The sequence below is a fragment of the Agelaius tricolor genome, unplaced genomic scaffold (genome assembly GCF_023055355.1).
Source record: "Agelaius tricolor isolate 1412-34295 unplaced genomic scaffold, bAgeTri1.0.p SCAF_18, whole genome shotgun sequence".
Lineage (NCBI taxonomy): Eukaryota > Metazoa > Chordata > Aves > Passeriformes > Icteridae > Agelaius > Agelaius tricolor.
The window spans coordinates 18,786,387-18,805,474 of NW_027269278.1; the positions used below are offsets into that span (position 1 = coordinate 18,786,387).

The 19,088-nt window shown below is 51.4% G+C and overlaps 1 protein-coding gene across 2 annotated transcripts in view; it reads right to left on the reverse strand.

The window, feature by feature from the left end:
- Positions 1-799: 799 nt before the first annotated feature.
- DPYSL3 (dihydropyrimidinase like 3) overlaps positions 800-19,088 on the reverse strand; it is a 28,243-nt gene continuing 9,954 nt past the window's right edge. For both annotated transcript variants that reach the window (XM_071443691.1, XM_071443692.1), the window contains exons 2-14: positions 15,191-15,279; positions 12,764-12,948; positions 11,595-11,759; positions 11,344-11,405; positions 10,856-10,936; positions 9,711-9,779; positions 7,157-7,277; positions 6,314-6,470; positions 3,924-4,065; positions 3,407-3,577; positions 2,641-2,820; positions 1,947-2,109; positions 800-1,490 (exon numbers count right to left, since the gene is read on the reverse strand). In XM_071443691.1, coding sequence (XP_071299792.1) covers positions 1,402-1,490; positions 1,947-2,109; positions 2,641-2,820; positions 3,407-3,577; positions 3,924-4,065; positions 6,314-6,470; positions 7,157-7,277; positions 9,711-9,779; positions 10,856-10,936; positions 11,344-11,405; positions 11,595-11,759; positions 12,764-12,948; positions 15,191-15,279 — 1,674 coding nt within the window. In that variant the 3' untranslated portion in view covers positions 800-1,401. The remainder of the gene's footprint in view (positions 1,491-1,946; positions 2,110-2,640; positions 2,821-3,406; positions 3,578-3,923; positions 4,066-6,313; positions 6,471-7,156; positions 7,278-9,710; positions 9,780-10,855; positions 10,937-11,343; positions 11,406-11,594; positions 11,760-12,763; positions 12,949-15,190; positions 15,280-19,088) is intronic.

Genomic DNA, 19,088 nt, shown 5'->3' on the forward strand with positions numbered 1-19,088 from the left:
CAGTCTCAGCTTAATTTCTACCAGGCAACAGGAAAAAGCCTAAATTACTTGATGGAAGAACTTCACAATGCTTGTAAGCACAGCCTTCCCTACCCTGGCACAACTATTATGGCCTGGCCCCTTAAGGACTGCGGCAGAGACAGCTTGCCCTGCCTGAGTTGCAGACATGTAAAAAAAATATTTCAAGGTCAAATACTAAAGAAGAGGGGAAAAAAGTGTTATTTGTTTAGCATAGCTGAAACTGACCCTTAATTTTGTAGTCTTTAAACAACAATCACTTTTTTTTACATGCTTTGCAAGCTTTAAAGGACAGTGCCTTTCATTCAGACAATGCCTGATGGAAGGGGAGCATTTCACTGACAGGAGTCCACAGAAAACAGCCTCCAAGGCTGTCTGGCCAGGATGACCCCAAAGCCGTGCCCAGGCAGTGCCATGTGGAGCTGGTCCCTGTCAACACACAGAAGACAGGCACAGCTCTTGCCAGGCAGTCACAGCCCATGGTGGCCAGGCCAGGCTCAGAGACTGCACGGACAAACTGAACAGCTGTTACAAATACTTGCATTGTGCTGTTCTGCCAATACCTTTACCTTTGCCTGAGAAGCTACACCAACACCCTGGCAGGTGTAGCAGAGAGCACTGCATGCTGTAGCCCTGATAGCCTGTTGCTGCAGCCCCTCCAGCCCCAACAGCACCCAAACCCCTCTGCTGCCCCAGCCCACTCCCTGCGGGGGCAGCTGGGCACTGCCCCTGCCAAGCAGCAGGGGCCCGAGGAAGAGAAGAGCCAACCGACAACACGAGCTGTTTGAAGGAACAACTGTTTTTTTAATAAAGTGTACAAAGTAGTAAAACTCCTTACACAAGGTGCTGTGACAGCTGTTACAGAGATGATTCGAGCTCCCCCACAGGCCTCATGATGAAACGCCAGAGCATTGGGTGGAGATGAAGGAGATGAATGTGACAGACCCACCTCTCCCTACGAGCTCAGTGCACCTGCCCTCCCCATCTGACATCCTGCCTCCGGCCAGACCCTGCCCCTCACCTGCCTGGCCGGGTCGCCCTGTGGGCCATTCCCACTGTCCCACACCACGGCATCCCACACACGTTCAACACCAATAACATTGAACCGAGCAACCTGTCCGAGCAGCATGCATACAGAGAGGAAGAGCAAAACACAACCCAACCAAACCCACAACAGTAACAACAACAGAACTTTAAGGCTATGCAAAAACAAAATGAAGCAACATCTTTAAAGCTAGGTAGCAAGTAGCATTTGTGAAACATAAGGCTTGAGGCTTATTGATTCTTCAGAACAGGTTTATTTCTTTTCATTCTTCAACACCAATGTACCATTTTTCCTCCTTTGCTTGAACAGGGGTTTTGTTTCCTCCTCAGCCGGGACATTTAGCTCAGGGAGGTGATGTTGGAGCGGCCTCCCGGGGGCGCGACAATGCGCTTGCTTGCCGAGCGCATGCCTTCATCAACCTGGGTACCTGGGATAGGATGAGACAGTACAAAGGGAACGGGGAAAGTAAAGTTAAGAGCATCTTCTTCACAGACTGAGCAGTCAGGCAGCCTGGAGTCCTGCCAAGGCCCTCCAGAGGCTATCTACTGCAACCCACTCCAACTCCAGCAGCAACTCAGAGCCGCAGTGGCTTTAAAGTCTCTGCAGATTCTTTGTGAACAGACCCACACAGCAGGAACAGCATCGGATGCTGTGCTGGCCTCCACGGCCACGGTGGCCTCCAGGCAGTCTGACTGGCTACTCCTGCAAGGTGCAGCTCCAGCCATGTCCTTTAAGGGACACACGGGATCTTGCCCTGCCATGATCCACTCTCGTGCTTACCTTGCCGCAGGCCACCTCTAACAGCCCCTTGCCCCAGGCCAGGGACAGGAACATATGGCCAGTGGCTCTGCCCTCTCCCAGCCCAGCCACAACACGGACTCACCTGACAGGCTGAATCCAGACTGATGGAGATTCCTGACGGGCGGGGTCTGCCGTGTGGGGGACCCCCTAGTTGACCCCGCAGGGGTACCCCCCTTGGGGGTGGTGGTCAGGTCAAACACGGGTCCGTCGTACAAGCCCCGGGGCACAGCATGCACCTCTGCCATCTGTCACCAGAGAGAAGAGGACAATGACACTTTTCTGAGCCCAGGGAACGTCAAGCTCCAGCCATCCACCCGCTCCTTAGTCCCCCTGCAGAAGGATGTCACATTGCTATAGTCCTGCAGCACTGAGGGCTGGCACAGCCCCACTGCCCTGTAAGGTGTGCAGAGCCAGTGCAAGAGGCTATCCCCCAGATGGGATTTATGCTGCACAAATCAGGGAGGAGAAGGCGATTTTGGCCAATCTCTTCATTTTAAACAGTGTTTCCCTCCAGACTCCTGATGCAGCAGGATAGGATGAAGAGAGACATTACCACTGCTAACCTTAAGGAGCATCTGTCTCCACCATGGCACATCACTAACACAAAGGGCTCCCTAATCAAGCCTCAGTTATTTTGTATATTCAAAATACACCAGGAATTTGCAGCACTGCTTACAGGGTCCAGCAAGAACAGCAAATGAAAACCAACCAGTTACTAAGAGCAATTTGGGCTACCAATAACCCAACTCTGTCTCCTGGCATCCCCACCTCCTCACCTTCCTCCTGGCTTTGATGCGCTTGTAGACGTAGTCAGGGAAAGGGCTGCTGGGCAGGAATCGTCCAGTCCCCTGGGTCACATGCAGGTTGCCATCCTCCAGCATGATCTTCCCCTGGCATATGACAACCAGTGGGGCCCCACGGAGCTCCATCCCCTCAAAGATGTTGTATTCAGCCACCTGCAGCAACCCCAGGATGATGGTCAAGAGGGACAAGAGCACTGCCTGCCCACTCAGGGTGGGTCAGTCCCCACACCTCACTGCTGGAGTCACCAATGCAGGCAGAAGACACCCCTAAAGCCTTGCATGCTCAGAGGCCTCCTGTAGCTCACTAGCCCATCACAGTAAAAGCCCACCAGAATCCCCAACATGAACCAGGACCTGCTGGTTTGAAGCTCAGCATGAGGAAGAACTCCCAGAGCAGACAAAGCAGGACCTAGGCTTGAGGTAAGGCACAAACAAAGCACTGTGGCAATGCCAGGAAAAGTATTTGTCCTGGAAGAGGAACCAAGGTAAGGAGAAATGTGTGTCTTTCCACCTGCATAGGCCAGGGTCAGGAGAAGAATACTCAAGCAGGGGGAAAAAAGCCCCATGTGCCTAGGGCTCATGGACATTCAATCCCTAGTCACAACAGGCACTGCCTAGAGCCTGGGCTCAGTCCCTCCTCCTCAGAGCCAAGCAGGACAGTTCCAGGCTCCCAGCAGCCAGGCACAAAACTACTCACCCGCCACCCTCCAGGGTTCACACAGAAGAGCAGAGGACTTACAGACTGATGGGTTTTTGCTGTGATGATTTTTACTGCATCAGGATCCCATATAACCAGATCGCTGTCCGAGCCCACTGCTATTCTCCCTTTTCGTGGATACAGGTTGAAGATTTTGGCAGCATTAGTGCTTGTCACAGCCACAAACTGGTTTTCATCCATCTTTCCAGTGGCCTGCACACACACAAAGAGAACTAAGTCCATCTATGGGGAAAGGCTGAGTAAGAGCCCTGGGAAGCACCTTCCTCACTCCCACACAAGGCGCTGGCTGGCTGGGCCCAAGCTTCTGAGGCTGATCTTACTAGCTAGTGCCAGACAGACCAAGAACTGGGGGCACAGTTACAGCTTCTGGATGTTCACCCCAAGCCTGCAACAGCCACCTCTCCTGCCCCAGCTTGATTTGACTCTCAAAGCCAGAGAGGGAACAAGCTGGGTGCCCAGCTCTATGGGGCAGCAGCATGGGTGTGTGAGATGGCAACCACCTCTTCCCACTCTGCCCCTTCCCTGGTTGGACTCTCACCACGGCCTTGTCCCAGATGACAGACATTCGTTCCTCTATGCCATTGGTTCCTTCTGGGATTGCTGTGAAGTTGTCTTTCCCAATGGCTTTCTGCGCAGTGCTGAAGGTACAGTGGGCGCTTCCTGACACCTGCAGATCACCACTGCAGAGGGGTGGAACAAACCCACTGTCAGTCGTTTGCAGTCAGACAGCAACAGAGACATGACAGATATGGATTTCCTCTGGCCACAAGCAGCCCCCAGCTCAGTTTTTTTACTCTGCACCCTCATTTCCACAGTCCCTCAGCCTGAAGACTTCCACCTGACCCAGCCCCTGGGGCAGCTGTGTCACATGGGGGCAAGAGACCTCTGCCATGCTGTGCCACCCACCCGAGCATGGACAGCATCCTGCACAAAGGAAAAGCCAACAGCTCAGGTCCTCGGGAACATGGTGGTCTTTTGTCAGGCCAGAAGATGTCCTTTCCTACTGGACTCCATTTCTGGCAGTTTGTCAGGTCTGCTTGAGAGAACCCTTCTGCCACACAGGGAGGAAGAGGCCTCCCTGCTCCAGGGCTGTCTCCCAGTTGCACAATCCAGCCCTTGCATTGTGCACTGACAGCTCCTGCATGCTGAGGGCTAGCACAGTCCTCCCCCACCCTATGAAAGCCTGCTGCACTGGGATGGAGGGAGTTGGGAGTGCCCAGAAGCAGCTCTCTGCTTCACTGAGGCCTCGCCACCCTCTGCCCAAAGGGGTACCTGGACGGAGGAGATTCCTAGGAGTGGGATGGGTCAGGGTATGAGGAAGACAACTGAGCTGCCCACAGACAAGGCAGGGCAAGCAGCTGTCCATGGCTCCCTGAAGTCATCCAGCTGCTGCTCGGTCCTCAGGAAACATTGGACAGGCAGTAATTGGAAAGTCATTGCTGCCAGGCAAAAGGAAGCAGACCAAGGCAGGCCAGCTCCCAGCACTGCCTGCATGAGGCAAGGGGGCTCAAGCACCTCAACAGTGCAGACAGTGACTCTCCTTGAGGCTGCAAATCTGCTCTAATCCACTGGTAATCTCCACCTTCCTCTGACCATTTCTGCCATATGTCTGATGAACTGTACAGACAGAGGCCCAGAACGATGAGACAACATGATTCCTGCTGGAGACAAACAAGCCATCCAGCCCAGCTGGAACCTCACAGTCTCTCCTCCTGCTGCAGCCTCACAGAAAACGGTATGGCAGAGGTGTCAGGACAGACACCTATGAGCTGCAGGGACCAAGAATTGCTTGTGTCTTCTTTGAGTACTGGGCTACATTGGAAGTGGAAGGTAAGGAGTAGAAAACCAGTTCAGGAGCTCGGCTCACATTTCCTTGCCACTTGTGAAGACCTGCACCTATATAATACATCCAGCATGCGCTGAGGTGTCTCTTGTTCATTGACAAATGAACACCTCATGGAAAATGCAGAGTAAACTGCATACTCAGACTGCAAATGCACTGGCACTTCTCTTACACCCAGACACACCATCTCCACTCTGGCACAACCCAGGTTTATCCTAACATGCCCTGCTGGAGACACCTCTTAGTGACCCCTCATCCCTTGTTCATCTTGGTAGAGATGTTTCCAGCATTACCTCAAAGGACATTTCCATTTACAGCCCTCTCAGTGTCAGCCATTCCCCTGGCTAACAGATCAGGCAGCACAGGCACAACTGATGTACAAACATGGGCTGAGAGTGGAGGGGGATGGACACATGGCACACAGACAGGGCAGAAACATTCAGTGTCCTCAGCTGCTGCGCTGGCCTTGCCAGTGAGAGAATGGAGTGTAACTGTGAAAGGTCATTGCAAATTGCTTAAGTGCTTTTTTGGTTTGTCTTTGTTTTCACAAAATCCTTTCTTTACCCTCTTGCATTCAGGATGAAAAAACAACCTGCCATCCCAGCCAGATGTGCAGGAGCTGCTCCTGAAGGTCTCCTGCACTCTGCAGGCTCTGCTACTGCTCAGCTGTATAGGTGTGTGAATATATCTGCTTTGTATTTGACTGGGGTTCCTAGCAGCCTGTCTAACCTGTAATGCTCTCCATGCTGGTGCAGCATCCCAATTCAAGCATCCATTCCCCACTTCTCCAGCTCAGTGAATCCTTCCGTTGACAAGTCTGTTTTAGCTTGTCCTCATTTCTCTGTCTTCTTCAGGGCTTTTAAAATGGTTCATGACTACTGGTATTTTTCTCATTAGTGATGTTAAGCTTAACATGTCCTCCCTCCACTCTTAAGGACAAACCAACATGGCTTGGGGTCAGAGCCATTTCACTGCTGAGTTAATTACATACCTACAGTGAAGTGGTTCAGGCTGGACCAACCTCTTTCTTCCCTATCCAGAGTCCACTTTCTCCTAGCAGTACCCCCAGCAGAGCTGTCACTCACCTGGCCAGGAGGGAGTTAAGGTAGTCAGGAGTGGTTGGGTCTGGGCTCAGTGGCGGAGAGACCACAAATGCTGCAGCCTTTGCCCAGTTCTTGCTCCAGTAGTGTGTTCCATCAGTGCCCAGACTGGCCGTGATGGGCTCACCAAACACCACAATGCCTGCAGAAGGGCACAGAAAGAGCAGTGTTTAGGTGGAGCCTGGTGGCAGGCTCTGCTCCACAGCACTACCAACAGCCTGCAATATCCTGAGAATGCCCAGACCCACGCCATCACCATAGGGTCCTCCTGCTCAAGGGCACAAATCCTTCATGCACCAGAATCCCCCTTCACACCTCCAGGGGCAGGGGCACAGAGCCCACTGAATAGAGCCATGCACATGCCTGCACTTGTGGGGCATCTCTGTGCTCCAGCACCACTGACAAATGGAGCTCCCAGCCGCCCGAAAAGGCACCCAAGCACTTCCAAGGGGCGAGCAATTCAAAGGGAGGCCAGAGCTATACACAGCAGCTCAACCCACATGCACTGAACAAGTACCCTCATTGAGCCCTTCACAGCTGCAGACAAACTGTGGTGTTTAAAACATTGCTCCTACCTGTGCCCCACATATTGATGTTACCTGACTGTCAACAGGAGGTGTCTCCATGTGGCCTGCTGCAGTGTCACCCTGCCCTTCACAAGTCAGGCAGGCTCCTAAGCTAACTGCTCCCTAGCAGAAGGGGAAGCGCTAGACAGCACTTGAAGCACGGTGCTGATCTTGGCAAAACAACCACAAGGACATGAGGACCGCATAATCCAACATCCTGGTGGCAGCAGCAGGGCTGAGTGTAGCACCAGCTGCCACTCACCTTTTTTTCGGGCTTGTGAGATGAGGTCAGCTGCACTTTTACTCATCACTTTAGTCACGTAGAGAGGACAGTTGGTCTGGCTGGCAATAGTGATGGCCCGGAAGACAGCTTCTGCTTCCAGCTGGAAAAGAGGATGGCACACAGCTGCAGAGGAGCACTGGCTGGGCAGGGACAAGGCCCTGTTACTCCCAACACATCACTGATTGCTGCGGACACCCTGTGCCCTCGCTTTTACCCTTGACTCCCCCAGGGCAGTTCCATCAGGGAGACCTGAGGGGGGAAGTTTCCATCTCCCCAGGGCCTGGCCCAAAGGCAGGCTACAGCAGCACAATGCCTGGCACAGGAGCACTGTCTGAACCCTGCTCAGGGGGCAGCAGAGCTGCATCTGCTGTTTTTTCCACTGCCTGGTTCCAGCTCTCACGACAGCCCAAGGAGCCCAGGGACTGCTGCCCAGCCCAGCTTGCAGGCTGCTGCCAGGCAGTGGCAAGGTCCACCCTGTCACAGCACTCCCCTGCTCCAGGCTGTCCTACAGCTGCAGCAGGTTTAACCAGATGTCCCCTGTCACCCCCATGGCAGGGTGCAGAGGGCTGCACGCTGGCAGGCAATTTGTGTTTGAGGCCTGGCCATCCTGTAGTGCAGCTTCTGCTTGCCCCAGCCTGCTGACAGCCGCCCCATCTCACTGTCCTGCTGTTAGTGGAGGGTAGATTTCCACCAGGAGGGATATCTTTGGACTATTACATCAGCCTGTGCTCAGCCTGAGCTCAGCCCCAGAGTTCTCCAAGTGTTAGCTCCATTTGGCTTCAAGTGTTGGCTTGAGAAAGTTCAAAACAGAAGCCTTAAAAAGACACAATTATCCAGCCCCCAGGGCAATGCCTGGGACCATGCCAGCTGCAACGTCCCAGGGCAGAGAAGCAGAGCACTGCATCCAGACACACATGCACTTCTCTCATACTTCTGCAGATCTATTTGCTGTACAGTGAAAAGAGCTTTTTCTCTTCTTAAAGACTCTTTAAACAGAAATTTAAGCAAGAAGTGATTTTTTATCACCATACTTAGGGCTGTAGTAGTTGATGGGGTTTAGCATGTGGACAGGAGCAAACAGCCATCACTGCATACCCTCAGAGCAGGTTACCATCTGGAGCTGCATCATTCTGCCCTACCAAGGCACCACCATCACCTGACAGAAGAACATGCCTTTAACCCCCACTGAGGTCCCTCCAGGACAGAGAACAGCCACAGAGCACTCTCCTAATGCTTTGCCATCTGTCTGCAGGTTTTATGCAGTAGCAGGGTCATTTGTGCTCCGCCTAACACTTTCCAAGGAAGAGTATGTTCTGGAAGAAAGACACTGTTTATTTTCAAAGGCAATGAGATCTGAATTTGGCTGAATGCATAATATCTACAGCCTTGCACTATTCTCACTTGCCTTATACTTTAATGGCATTTCAAGATCAAACACCTAACAATGTTTTATTGGCTTTGGATGAGATCTGCACTGCTTATGGTAACAGGACAGTTCTCAAATCTGGGCACAACCACAGCTTCCCGTAATTGCACTTCAGCTTGCCAACTAGTGGCAACAGGTTGGAATCATAAAAATAAGAGGGACTCTGAGCCACTGTGTTTGACACTGAGACTCTTCCCTGTGCAGGAAAATGCTTTATACTCTTGCATTTCAAAGAGAGTAAATACTATTGTTACACTAGGCCATTTATGTTGTTACCAGCCCAAATACAGCCAACTTCCTACACTTTTAATTTAAGCCAACTGATTTTATTTCAGAAGGACCTGAAGTACAAATCTCTCCCTGTTCTTCCCTGCTCAACTTTGCTACTGTACCAAATTCCTATTGTTTTCTTCTTTCACATGCTGTGGGAAGTCAAAGCACCTCTCAGCAGGGAGTTATGTGAAGGGAACCTATCTAAAATTAGACTCAACTCATATTAATGGACCAAACAGAAAAATCCATACAAGCTAAAATTAGAAGTAATCTCATTAGTGTTCTGACAATGAATTGTAACCAGAGAATTCCCCTTCTCTTTCCCTCCCACTCCTTCAAACAATGTCTTCATCCGTCTGCTTCTGAAGCACAATTTAGAGACTAAGCAGATATAAAGGAGGAAAAGGCTGGAATCTGTCAGCACTTAGATGTGAACAGTGAATTCTAAAACTCGTCAGTAGATTCTTCTTAGGCTTCTCACACCTGTGGAGTCACCTATATAAGACAAATGCTGCCAAAACAGCCTCAAAGACTGCTACAGCCATACAGACACTTTGGTTGATTGATTCCTCTCTGTGAGACTCAGAACAAGGGCTTCTGTCTCTGCTGGGCAACTCAAGCACAACTAAGAAATGTCTGTCACAAACATGCATCTTGCTCTTTCCTGGGCTGCTGATGAAAAAGGCAGCAGTGCCTGTACAAATGGATACCCCTGGATGTACACACACTCTCCCCTGCCCTGATGCTTGCTTGGCCCCATTGAACACACTGAGCCCTACTGTGACTGGGAAAGCTCTTCAGTGAAGCAAGGCTGAGCTGTCCTCTGCATCTTACCTCCTCAGGTCTGCTCAGCACGTGGCCTTCAGGGCCTGTTATTCCCATCTCCAACATCCTGGCTTGTTCCTAGGACATCAGAAGAACAGAGGGATATTACAGGACTGGAACTATCAACCACAAAAAAGCAGATCCCTTCTGTGTCAAGCCCTTCCCTCAGGACCATCAACACCCTATGTCCTGTGGGACCACCAAGCATGGGGAGAGGCTGCTGTACCCTCAAGGGATTTGAAAGAGAAGGAGGGAACATGGGGCAGTGGGAGGGCAGGCACTGAGTTAAACCACTTCAGTGAAACAAGAACAATGTGGCAACAAAACAGGCCTACAAAACTCTCAATCCTCTCCAGTTCCCAGGTCTGTGAAGTGCTACTAATTAGTAATTTTGGGGCATTTTATGATTAGGCAGGTGCTAAAACAGAGATAAGCTCTGGCAAATACAATTCCTCTGACCACTCGGTTCTCATGTGAAGGAGCCATCCAACTGTGCACTGCAGCTCTAAAAAGTCCAAACAAGAACTAATTCTTGTAGTCTGAAAAGATGCTCAAAGAATGACCTCTTGGTTCACGCTCCTTCAACTCCCAAGAACAAGAGAGAGAAAAAAACAAATAGTTGTAGAGCTTAACTGAGCAATGTCTTCTGCGTCTTAATGAGAACTGAAAACATTTGGACCTTCTGTCACCCAGCACCAATTACAGCACAGCAGGCCAATACACACTACCCACTTGATCACTCAACCATGTCCCTCAGAACATCTGCCTTGTAAATCCAGCTTCATTAGCTACCTGTTTGTTTACAGGGAGAAAATCTCTCTTGCCAAGGCAGTTCTCAATGGACTTTACCTCTCCTGGTTTGTTATGTGCAAAGCAAAGGTCTCTGCCTCTCCTCACTGAAGGCAGCTACAGCAAACATATCCTACTTGATGGACACTCACTTCCATTTAGGTAATTGCTAATGCACTATTTCACATTCGCTTATGCACATGGTATTCACAACAAAAAATCTTGCTAACTTTGATATTGCTGCTGAAGAGCAAAGATATCACCTTGCACAAGATGTCCAGCTTCAGAGCCATTTTACTAATGCCCCACACCAAATCTGCCTGATACAAATTTTTAGTTCTTGTATACCAGAAGTAGTTAGTTACCTGTGCAATTATATCCCCGTTTTCTGCATGAACTTGAGCTATGGCACCCAGCTCTGCCAGGCAGCTGAAAATCTCATACAGCTAAAAGAGAGACAAGAAGAAATTATTAGTGAGCAGGCTGCCCACGGCCCTGGCACCCCTCATGGCCCTTCCACCCATAGCCCTGGCAGCAGCAGGACCCAGTGTAGCCATGCCAGGCAGAGCTCTGGCTGTGCAGGGACCAGCTCTCTGAAGAACGCAGTCACCAGCAGATGCTCTTGGTGATCTCCACACACGACCTGTGCCTCACCTGCAGTGCAGGAGCCCAGCCAGCCCACAGCACAGCCTGGAGCAGCCCTGCACAGGCAGCCAGGGTAGAGGTGAGCAGCAGCAAGGACTGGCCAGGGGCAATAGGTACCAGCCTTATGAGCTGCCCCATGCCCGCCATGGCTGTCACCCTGCACTGCTCCTTGAATCAACACAACCATGGCGGTGCAGGGGGGTCTCACCTCAGTGTTGGACATCTGGTACAAATCCTTGTAGGCCATGTACACCATGAAGGAGTTAACACCTGGGGCAGGGCAGAGAGGAGAGAGAGGTGAGCTGGGTAGGTTAGGCTGCCTGCTCTGGCCACCCTCCCCACCAGCCGCCCTGTGGGGCACAAAACCCTGCAGGCGCCCAACAGCGCAGCCACCTCTTGCCCTCCCTGGCCAGGGGACAGGGCTGGCTAAGGCCAGGCAGGGAGCCACAAGGCACAAACCTTTCTCCTGGACCATGGTGTGCAGCTCCTGCCGGACGTGGTCGCTCCAGCGAGGGATGTCCACGTGCAGGGCGTAGTCGCAGCAGGCCTTGCCATCAGCCCACTCCCGCCACCGCTCCAGCGCCTCGGCCAGGCTGGACTCCGGCTCTGGCACCACGTGATCCACTGCAGGGACAGCACAGCAAGGGATGGCCAAGGGCTCCCCTTGCCCCGTGGCCTGGCAGCTCACCGCCCCAGGCTGGCCTCTTCAACCGCTTCAGGGCAGCTCGCCTGCACAACATGCCTGCCTCCTCAAGTGCATTTATTGGCAGGGAAGTGCACAGAGCCTTTGTTTAATGGCCTCTGGCATAGGATCTGGGGTTTTTACATGCTTCTGCGGAGAAATTGTCTGAAAGCTGGAGAGCCTTGTCCTTCCCCATCCCCTATCCCACCCCATTAGCACACAGCCTCCTGCCACACTGCAACACTAATGCACCTTTAATTGCACAGCATGGAATCTCCACACTTCGCCACAGACCATTTCATAAAACATTTTTGGTTTTGGCATAGAGGAAGGAAAAATGGTGGGGGGAGGACAAGGAACTCAGCCCTTTATTGGAAGGATCAACACTTGCTCCTGCATCCCAAGAAACCCTGCAGTGCACACAACTGTAACCACTGCACAGGACAACACCTGGACCTCAAACCAGTGCACAGCCATAGCATCCTCCAGGAAAGGACCTCAGAATTCCCTCTCCTTTTTCATTAGCACTGTTTATTTTTGAGCAGTGTGGGATGCCAACACACTGCTCTGTTCCTCTGCTCAGAGCCATCTGAGCACCATGCTGCCCTACTGTTATTTAACAGAGAAGTTATGCCATTGCTCCTTTTTGAGGCTCCCAGAGGCAAGAGTGGCTGCAGACAAGCACTGCAGAACACAGGATCCCCAAGGCCAAGGGGTCCTATGCACATCTCCTGTCCTATCATTTCATCATTACTAAGGATCAAAAGATTCATCCCAATCCTTACTCCCTAGACTGCATTGACAGAGATCACAGAAAATATGAACACACTGTCATGGGCTTTGAAAACACAGAAGACTGAGAAAAGTACATTAAGAAATAAAGAACTGGGTGATCTTGCAGGAATACTGGGAGGTGTCATGCACAGGCCATGCCTACTGCACTTACTAATCATGGTGGTTCCACCAGCCAGAGCTGCTTTTGTTCCTTGGAAGAAATCATCCACAGAGGTCATTCCCTTGTATGGCATCTGCAGGCGAGTGTGGACATCAATTCCTCCAGGGATCACCATCTTCCCATTGGCTTCTATGGTTTTGACCCCTCCAGGAACAATCAGGTTGTCTCCGATCTGCCTGATAAGATCACACCAAGATACTGTCACAAAGGAAAACCTGCCACAACTTAACCTCTGAACAGCTCCCTTAACCTCCGAACAGGGACGGCCAGGGCAGCTCCCTGCCAACAGGAACACCCCATTCAGGATTGTCTGGCTTGCTTACACCTATGCTGTGCTTAGTTCAGGGGTGGCTGCCATCTGTCCAGCCGCTCTGCGGGTGACTCGGATGGCACCTGCTGCCTGGGGCACACACTGGGTTGGGGTAGCTGGGGAGCCTGGTCTCATGGTGATCTCTGCAGTGCGTGGCGAGAACCTGCCTAGGACACCTCATCCCATTCAGGCTCAGGAAACAGGCACACATTTCAGCATAGCAGCTCTAACTGCTCACCCAGGGTGCACGCTCACAAAACCCAACACCAGCCCTGCTGCCAAGTGAGCTACACCCCTAATCTTTCCTGTCTCCCGTCCTTCTGCCCACCTTAAGTAAGGATCAAGTCTGAGCTTACTTACAGATAAAGATGATTTCCACTGTAATGCCACAGCTGCTAGACCAGCTCAGGGCTTATCAGGGACTTGTAATGCTGCTCACAGCACGAAGTCCCAAGAGTGAAGGGACTCCTGGGAGCTGGGAAATAGCTCAGCAAGTGCCCAGATAGACTGGCTGCAGCCTGCTGGGCTCATGGCACAACCTGCAAGCTCCGGGCTCACCATCTTCCCAAGAAGTGCACAGTCCTCCCCCTCTCACCTTGTCTCTTCTGCAACCCTGAAGAACAGCTTTGCTATCATCAGGGCCTCACTGTAGTTAAGGCAGCTAAAATCACAAGTACCTAAAAATGTCTTCTGAAAACAGGAAATCTAGAGAGTTCCAGCAAAAATGCACTAGTAACCTAATACACAACTACAGTGCTCTGGATCCTGTCCTGTTCGAGCACAGCTTGACGTATCCAGCCCTCCTGCAGGCCAAGTTACCTGAACCTCAGCATTCCCTTTTTCAGCCCCTGTTCCCTCAAGCCCTTTATGTGTCCATATGTTCAACTCAGCCTTCAAATATTTTCCTTCAGAAATCCTACTTTCATCAAGCCTTTCTCAGTGCTCCTTGATAAATCAAGATTAAAGGTAAGTTGGTTTTAGTGGAAAACTTCTGATTTCCTTGGCACACTGGGGAGGTAAAAATGAGAAACAAATTCCATTTTTGCATTTCATTCAAGCTGAGTTACTTTGCAGGTTTTTTTTCCCTAGTGTAACAAAATTTCTGTGGACAGAACTGCTCACTTTACTGTCCTCACAGCAATAAATCAGCAGCTCTTCCTATTGCTTTTATGGAGATGAATCCATCACAAAAGGTTTTTAATTGCTTACTGTATTCTTCGCAGAATTCACTTGTAAGAGCATTTAGCTCCCAAGGCAGTGAAATTCTGTGGCCTCCAGGCTGCAGATGAGGCTCAGTGATTTGCCCATGAATACTCAGAAAGCATGCACCACAGCAACACCAGAAGCTGGCTCTGATCCCTGCCTGTGTACAAGCACTTGTCAATCACAAATGGTCTTGTCCACCAGATAAAAATACAATCACACTTCTTGAAGTATTTATCTGCTGCTGGATATTTAGCATCTACCACCCTGGTAAGGTTGGATATTTAACTGTTACCATAGAGCAAGCAATGCCTTTTCAAATCTCAGGGCTATAAACTATCATGGCTCTTTCACTTCACCCAGTGTGGAGCTGGCCCCAGCACAATTCCTTTGCCAAGTTTGAATGGCAAACTTCAAAGAACTGAGCTATTCCTGCAGCTCTGAGACATACACGGAGAAGCCAGGGGAACCCAGAGGTTTCCCTGCAATTCCTGGAAATCTCAAGGATGCAGATGACTTGCAGCACAGCACTATCCTTGTAAGCACTAACAAACAGCATCCTGTGTGGGGTCATTCATGCTAATACAGTTAGCACAGGGCAAAAGAGAAGTCAAAGATAAACCTTGTTCTGGTGCAATCAGAAACAACTTTGCTGTACAATGGACGCAGTATCACAATCCCACAAGCCTGACTGCAATTCAGTCGCTGGAGCTCCTCTGAGAACACATGAGACAATCACGCATGTGCTTACACACACTGCAGAGAGTTGAGCCTCTGAATAGAGAGGGTTATCAGGTTTTACTGCTTGGCAAGTTGGGCACATACCACACCCACAAAAAGCCAATAACCACCCAACCTGAAGCTGGTTTAAAAGGAGATGAAGATAATAGAAATCAAATACTTACTTTATGAGGCCATCCTCCACGTAAATGTCAGCATAGAATGACTGGTCATCATTGACTATTCGCCCTCCTTTAATAAGGAGACGATCACTCTGAAAAGGGAAGAGCACAGCAGCTGTCAGTAGCACATACCACACATGCTTCATTCACTTTTGACTGAGAGGGTGGTTAGACACTGGAACAGGTTGCCCAGGGAGGTTATGGATGCCCCAATGCTGGTGGTATTCAAAGCCGGGTTGGTTAAGTCCTTGAGCAACCTGATCTAGTGGGAAGTGTCCCACTAGAGGGGGTTTGGACTACATGATCTGTTAAGGTCCATTCCAACCCCTTAATATATTATGATTTTATGATTCTCAGCACGCTGTACAGGTGCTCTCCCACTGCTCACCTCAACCACTGATGCTGCAGAAGGGCCACTGGACCTGTGTCAACACTCCAAACAACACTACGAGAGCAAGGATTGAAAATGTCGTACTCCTACAGATGTTTCTAAGGGGGAGAAGGGCTGCCAGAAACACCGACGAGGCAGACTGAGCACAGGGGAGAGTCACTGGGGACACAGCAAATATGCTTCCCTAAAATATAGAGAGAAGTCAAAAGCTTCCTACGCTGGGACATTATGCACATTACTTGGCAGCCAGCATGAGCCACACATCAGCAGTTAGAGCAAGTTTGTACTAAGGGCATGTCTCTAATGACACCATGTAAAGTAAGTTGCATTAAAGAAGACAAGTTACTCTCTCCTCTGTTACCACCTTGCAAAAACCACCAACAGGACAAGCAACCAGCTGTTAATCTGTCACTCTCCTGCTGTGCTTGGGGTAATGCTTCTGAGGCATTTCACAGGTCTATACAAAAACCAGAAGGCACTAGACTGCATTCCAATCTCATGATTTACCACCTCTTCTGTTCTCCTTTCTATTGACCAAAATGGCCAGCAGCCTTCTCCATAGGAGCACAGCCAGACACCAGAGGAACACCCCAACCAGAATTGTCCTTATGCTCTTCCTGCATTCACACTTTTGGACCAGACAACTCAGCATACACTGATGGGAGGGGATGGGCACTGTCCTGTGGGAAACAGACCCTGTCCAGAGGAACTGGGATGGCTGAGGTCCTGCTCTCCTACCTTCCTCTACCTGCACAAGTCTGCACAAGCAGCTGCAGGCAGTAGAGGGGCAAACCACCTGATCTCACATATGCCTGCCGTGGATTCAGGTGACATTGGCTAACTGCTGTGCCAGAGAACATGTTGTCTACCTGACTGCTTAAAACACCTCCAACAACTCTTCAGCTGTTAATGACACCCTACTGTTCCTCTCTGTTACCCCTGCTGCTCACAGCCCAGGTTTTGGCACGTAAATACACTCCCTTTCCACAGTCTGAGCCTGGACAAGAGCCGACCAGAGCCTTCAGCAGCGCTCACATGCCAGCCTCACCCTGTGACGCTGTGGCATGGTTAATTGCTCCGCAGGGAAATGGGTTTGCTCTCCACCCACCACCCCTGGGGCCATTTCTTAAGTATCGCCACCATAGTGGGAATTTGCATCCCTCTGTCAACAGAAGGATGCAAAGAATACTCCTGCATCCCGGCAGTAGCCAAAGCCCAGAGCCCCGCGTGCGTTTTCACAGCAATCTCATGCACACGCAGCGGAGACAAAGGAACTGGGTGGGGAAAGGAGGGGAATGCCGGCGCCTGCTCAGCCGCCGCAGCGCAGCCCCCGCACAGGGCCGGGGAGCGGCCGCGGGCTGCCCGCACACGGCCGGCACCCGGGCGAGGGGGCTCCTACCCTCCCCGCCAGCACAGCCCAAGGGAGCCTCTCCTCCCCCAGGAAAAGCGCTCCGCTGAGCTGCTCCGGTTCCCCAGCAAGCAGACCCGCGGGCAGCCCCGCTTCTCCCCTGACCCCAGTAACACATCGGGCAGAGGCGTGCCCAAACTGCGCTAACGGGGGCCTGGAAGCAAGGGCACGTCACAGCCCCTTCGACATCCTGCACTCCATGAGCACACAGAGATCCTGATCTTGACCAGCGACCTGGGGACCACAGCCAGGTGTCCCTGGGCAGCACAGACGCGTCTCAGGAGCAGCTGGGGCACAAGGACAGCTGGTGTGCACTGGCTTGGCAGCCCCAGGTGCTTGGGCCAGAGCACAGCTGTGCTACGCCTCTGCCCATGGGGCACATGCTGGGCGATGCTCAGCTTTGGGGCTGAGGGCCCTGAGCACACACACGATAACAAAAAAATCTCCCTGCCCAAATGTACTAACAGCCCTCCATTTTTTTTTGTCTTGCCCTCTCCAACTTGCTTTCTTGAATTCCTGGAGCTGGTTCTCACTAGAGTGCGGGAACATCAGCAAATACTGATGCTGGCCTGCCCTTCCCTGCACATCAGACTGGAGGAAGCCAAGGGAGTCAGGCAGAGGCAGCACAGGTGCAGGAGACTGTCCCATTGACAATTACTGAATAAAGGGTTAATATGAGCTCAAGAAATATGCCTGCTCCACACTCACAAGAGGTCATTCTGCGGTAGATGTGAAGGGCTGCTCAGTGCTAACTGTCAGTACACAAAATTGAGAGATCCACAGTGGCTGAGGCACAAACAAGGCATCCATTCAGGAGATCAGGCACTGCTAGAACCCACCGTGCCCACCCGACAGCGAAGGGACTGCACCAGCACCAACCACTGACTGCAAAGAAAAAAAGGCAACTAAATTGAATGAAGAAAATCCAAATGACATGCCTACAGGCTCTGGCACTGTTCAGGAGTGCACCCAGGTGACAAGAGGCAGGGAAAGAAGAAAGGAAGAGAATGAAGCAGTTATGAGGAAATGAGTCTGACTTAATAGCCAGGCTTCTTCAGTGCATGCTAGCAGAGCAGCCCCAGACCACAATAAATGCACTGTTCCCATATCAGGGCTCACTGTGCTCTGTACACCCACCACAGCTCCTGCCAGCCAGTGTCAGGCTGTGTCATCAGCCTCTGAGCAGAGGGAAAAGCCCTCCTGCAGCAGGAGCCATGGGGCCTGGCCAGGGAGGGAGCAGCCAGTGCCAGCACAGCCTTCGGGCACAGGGCACCAAAGCAGCCGTGAGCACGAGATGCTGTGCTGTACACAGCCCTGCCTCACCCTGGCACTGACCTGCCAGGCCCCTTGGCCTGACCTCACTGCTGACACTGCCTCCAAAGCAGCCAGGGACAGCTCCTCTGCCACCGGTGTGGTGCCTTCTGGTGCCTTCAGGCACAAGAGATGCCTACGAGGCCAAGCCTGGAGCTTTCCCTCCAGCACAGCTCTGCCAAAATCTGCCGGATTCGCCACCAGCCCTCAACACCTCTCCATGCTGGTAAGCCTTTATGCAGAACTCTCCCTGTCTCTCTGCCCGTTTGCATTTGGGATCAAGCTTTCAAACCCATTATCCATTCCCTCATGCCCACACTCTGCTCCTGATGCCCTTAAGCATCATCTGGTCATGTTGAGATCCCAAAGTATCAGGTGGTCTTCAGAGTGATGCTGCAGAAAAAAAGGTAGGCAGCACTTCCAGAAGGCTGCTGAACCCAGCCAAGAACAGTGCTCACCTCATTTACAAAGCACAAGGGCATAATTAGGGGAGCACAGAAGCAGGTGTACAGTTTTACTGCTTTTTCCCTGGTAGAAGCAGAGACACTAATTGCAGAGGTGTTTCATCAGAAGCTTATGGTTCCTCCTTACTAATGCACCACACAACAGCATGGAAGAAGCCCTGGCTAGTGTCATAGGGAGAGATAGCTGCCAGCTACACTGTGATTCCCTATGGCTTGTGGCTTAGAAATGACATACTGACAGCTACCAGTTCACAAAACCCGTCTAGTCAGTAACTGAGGCCTTCTGCCCCATGTGTACCTGACACACCATATTGGCCAACACCATAC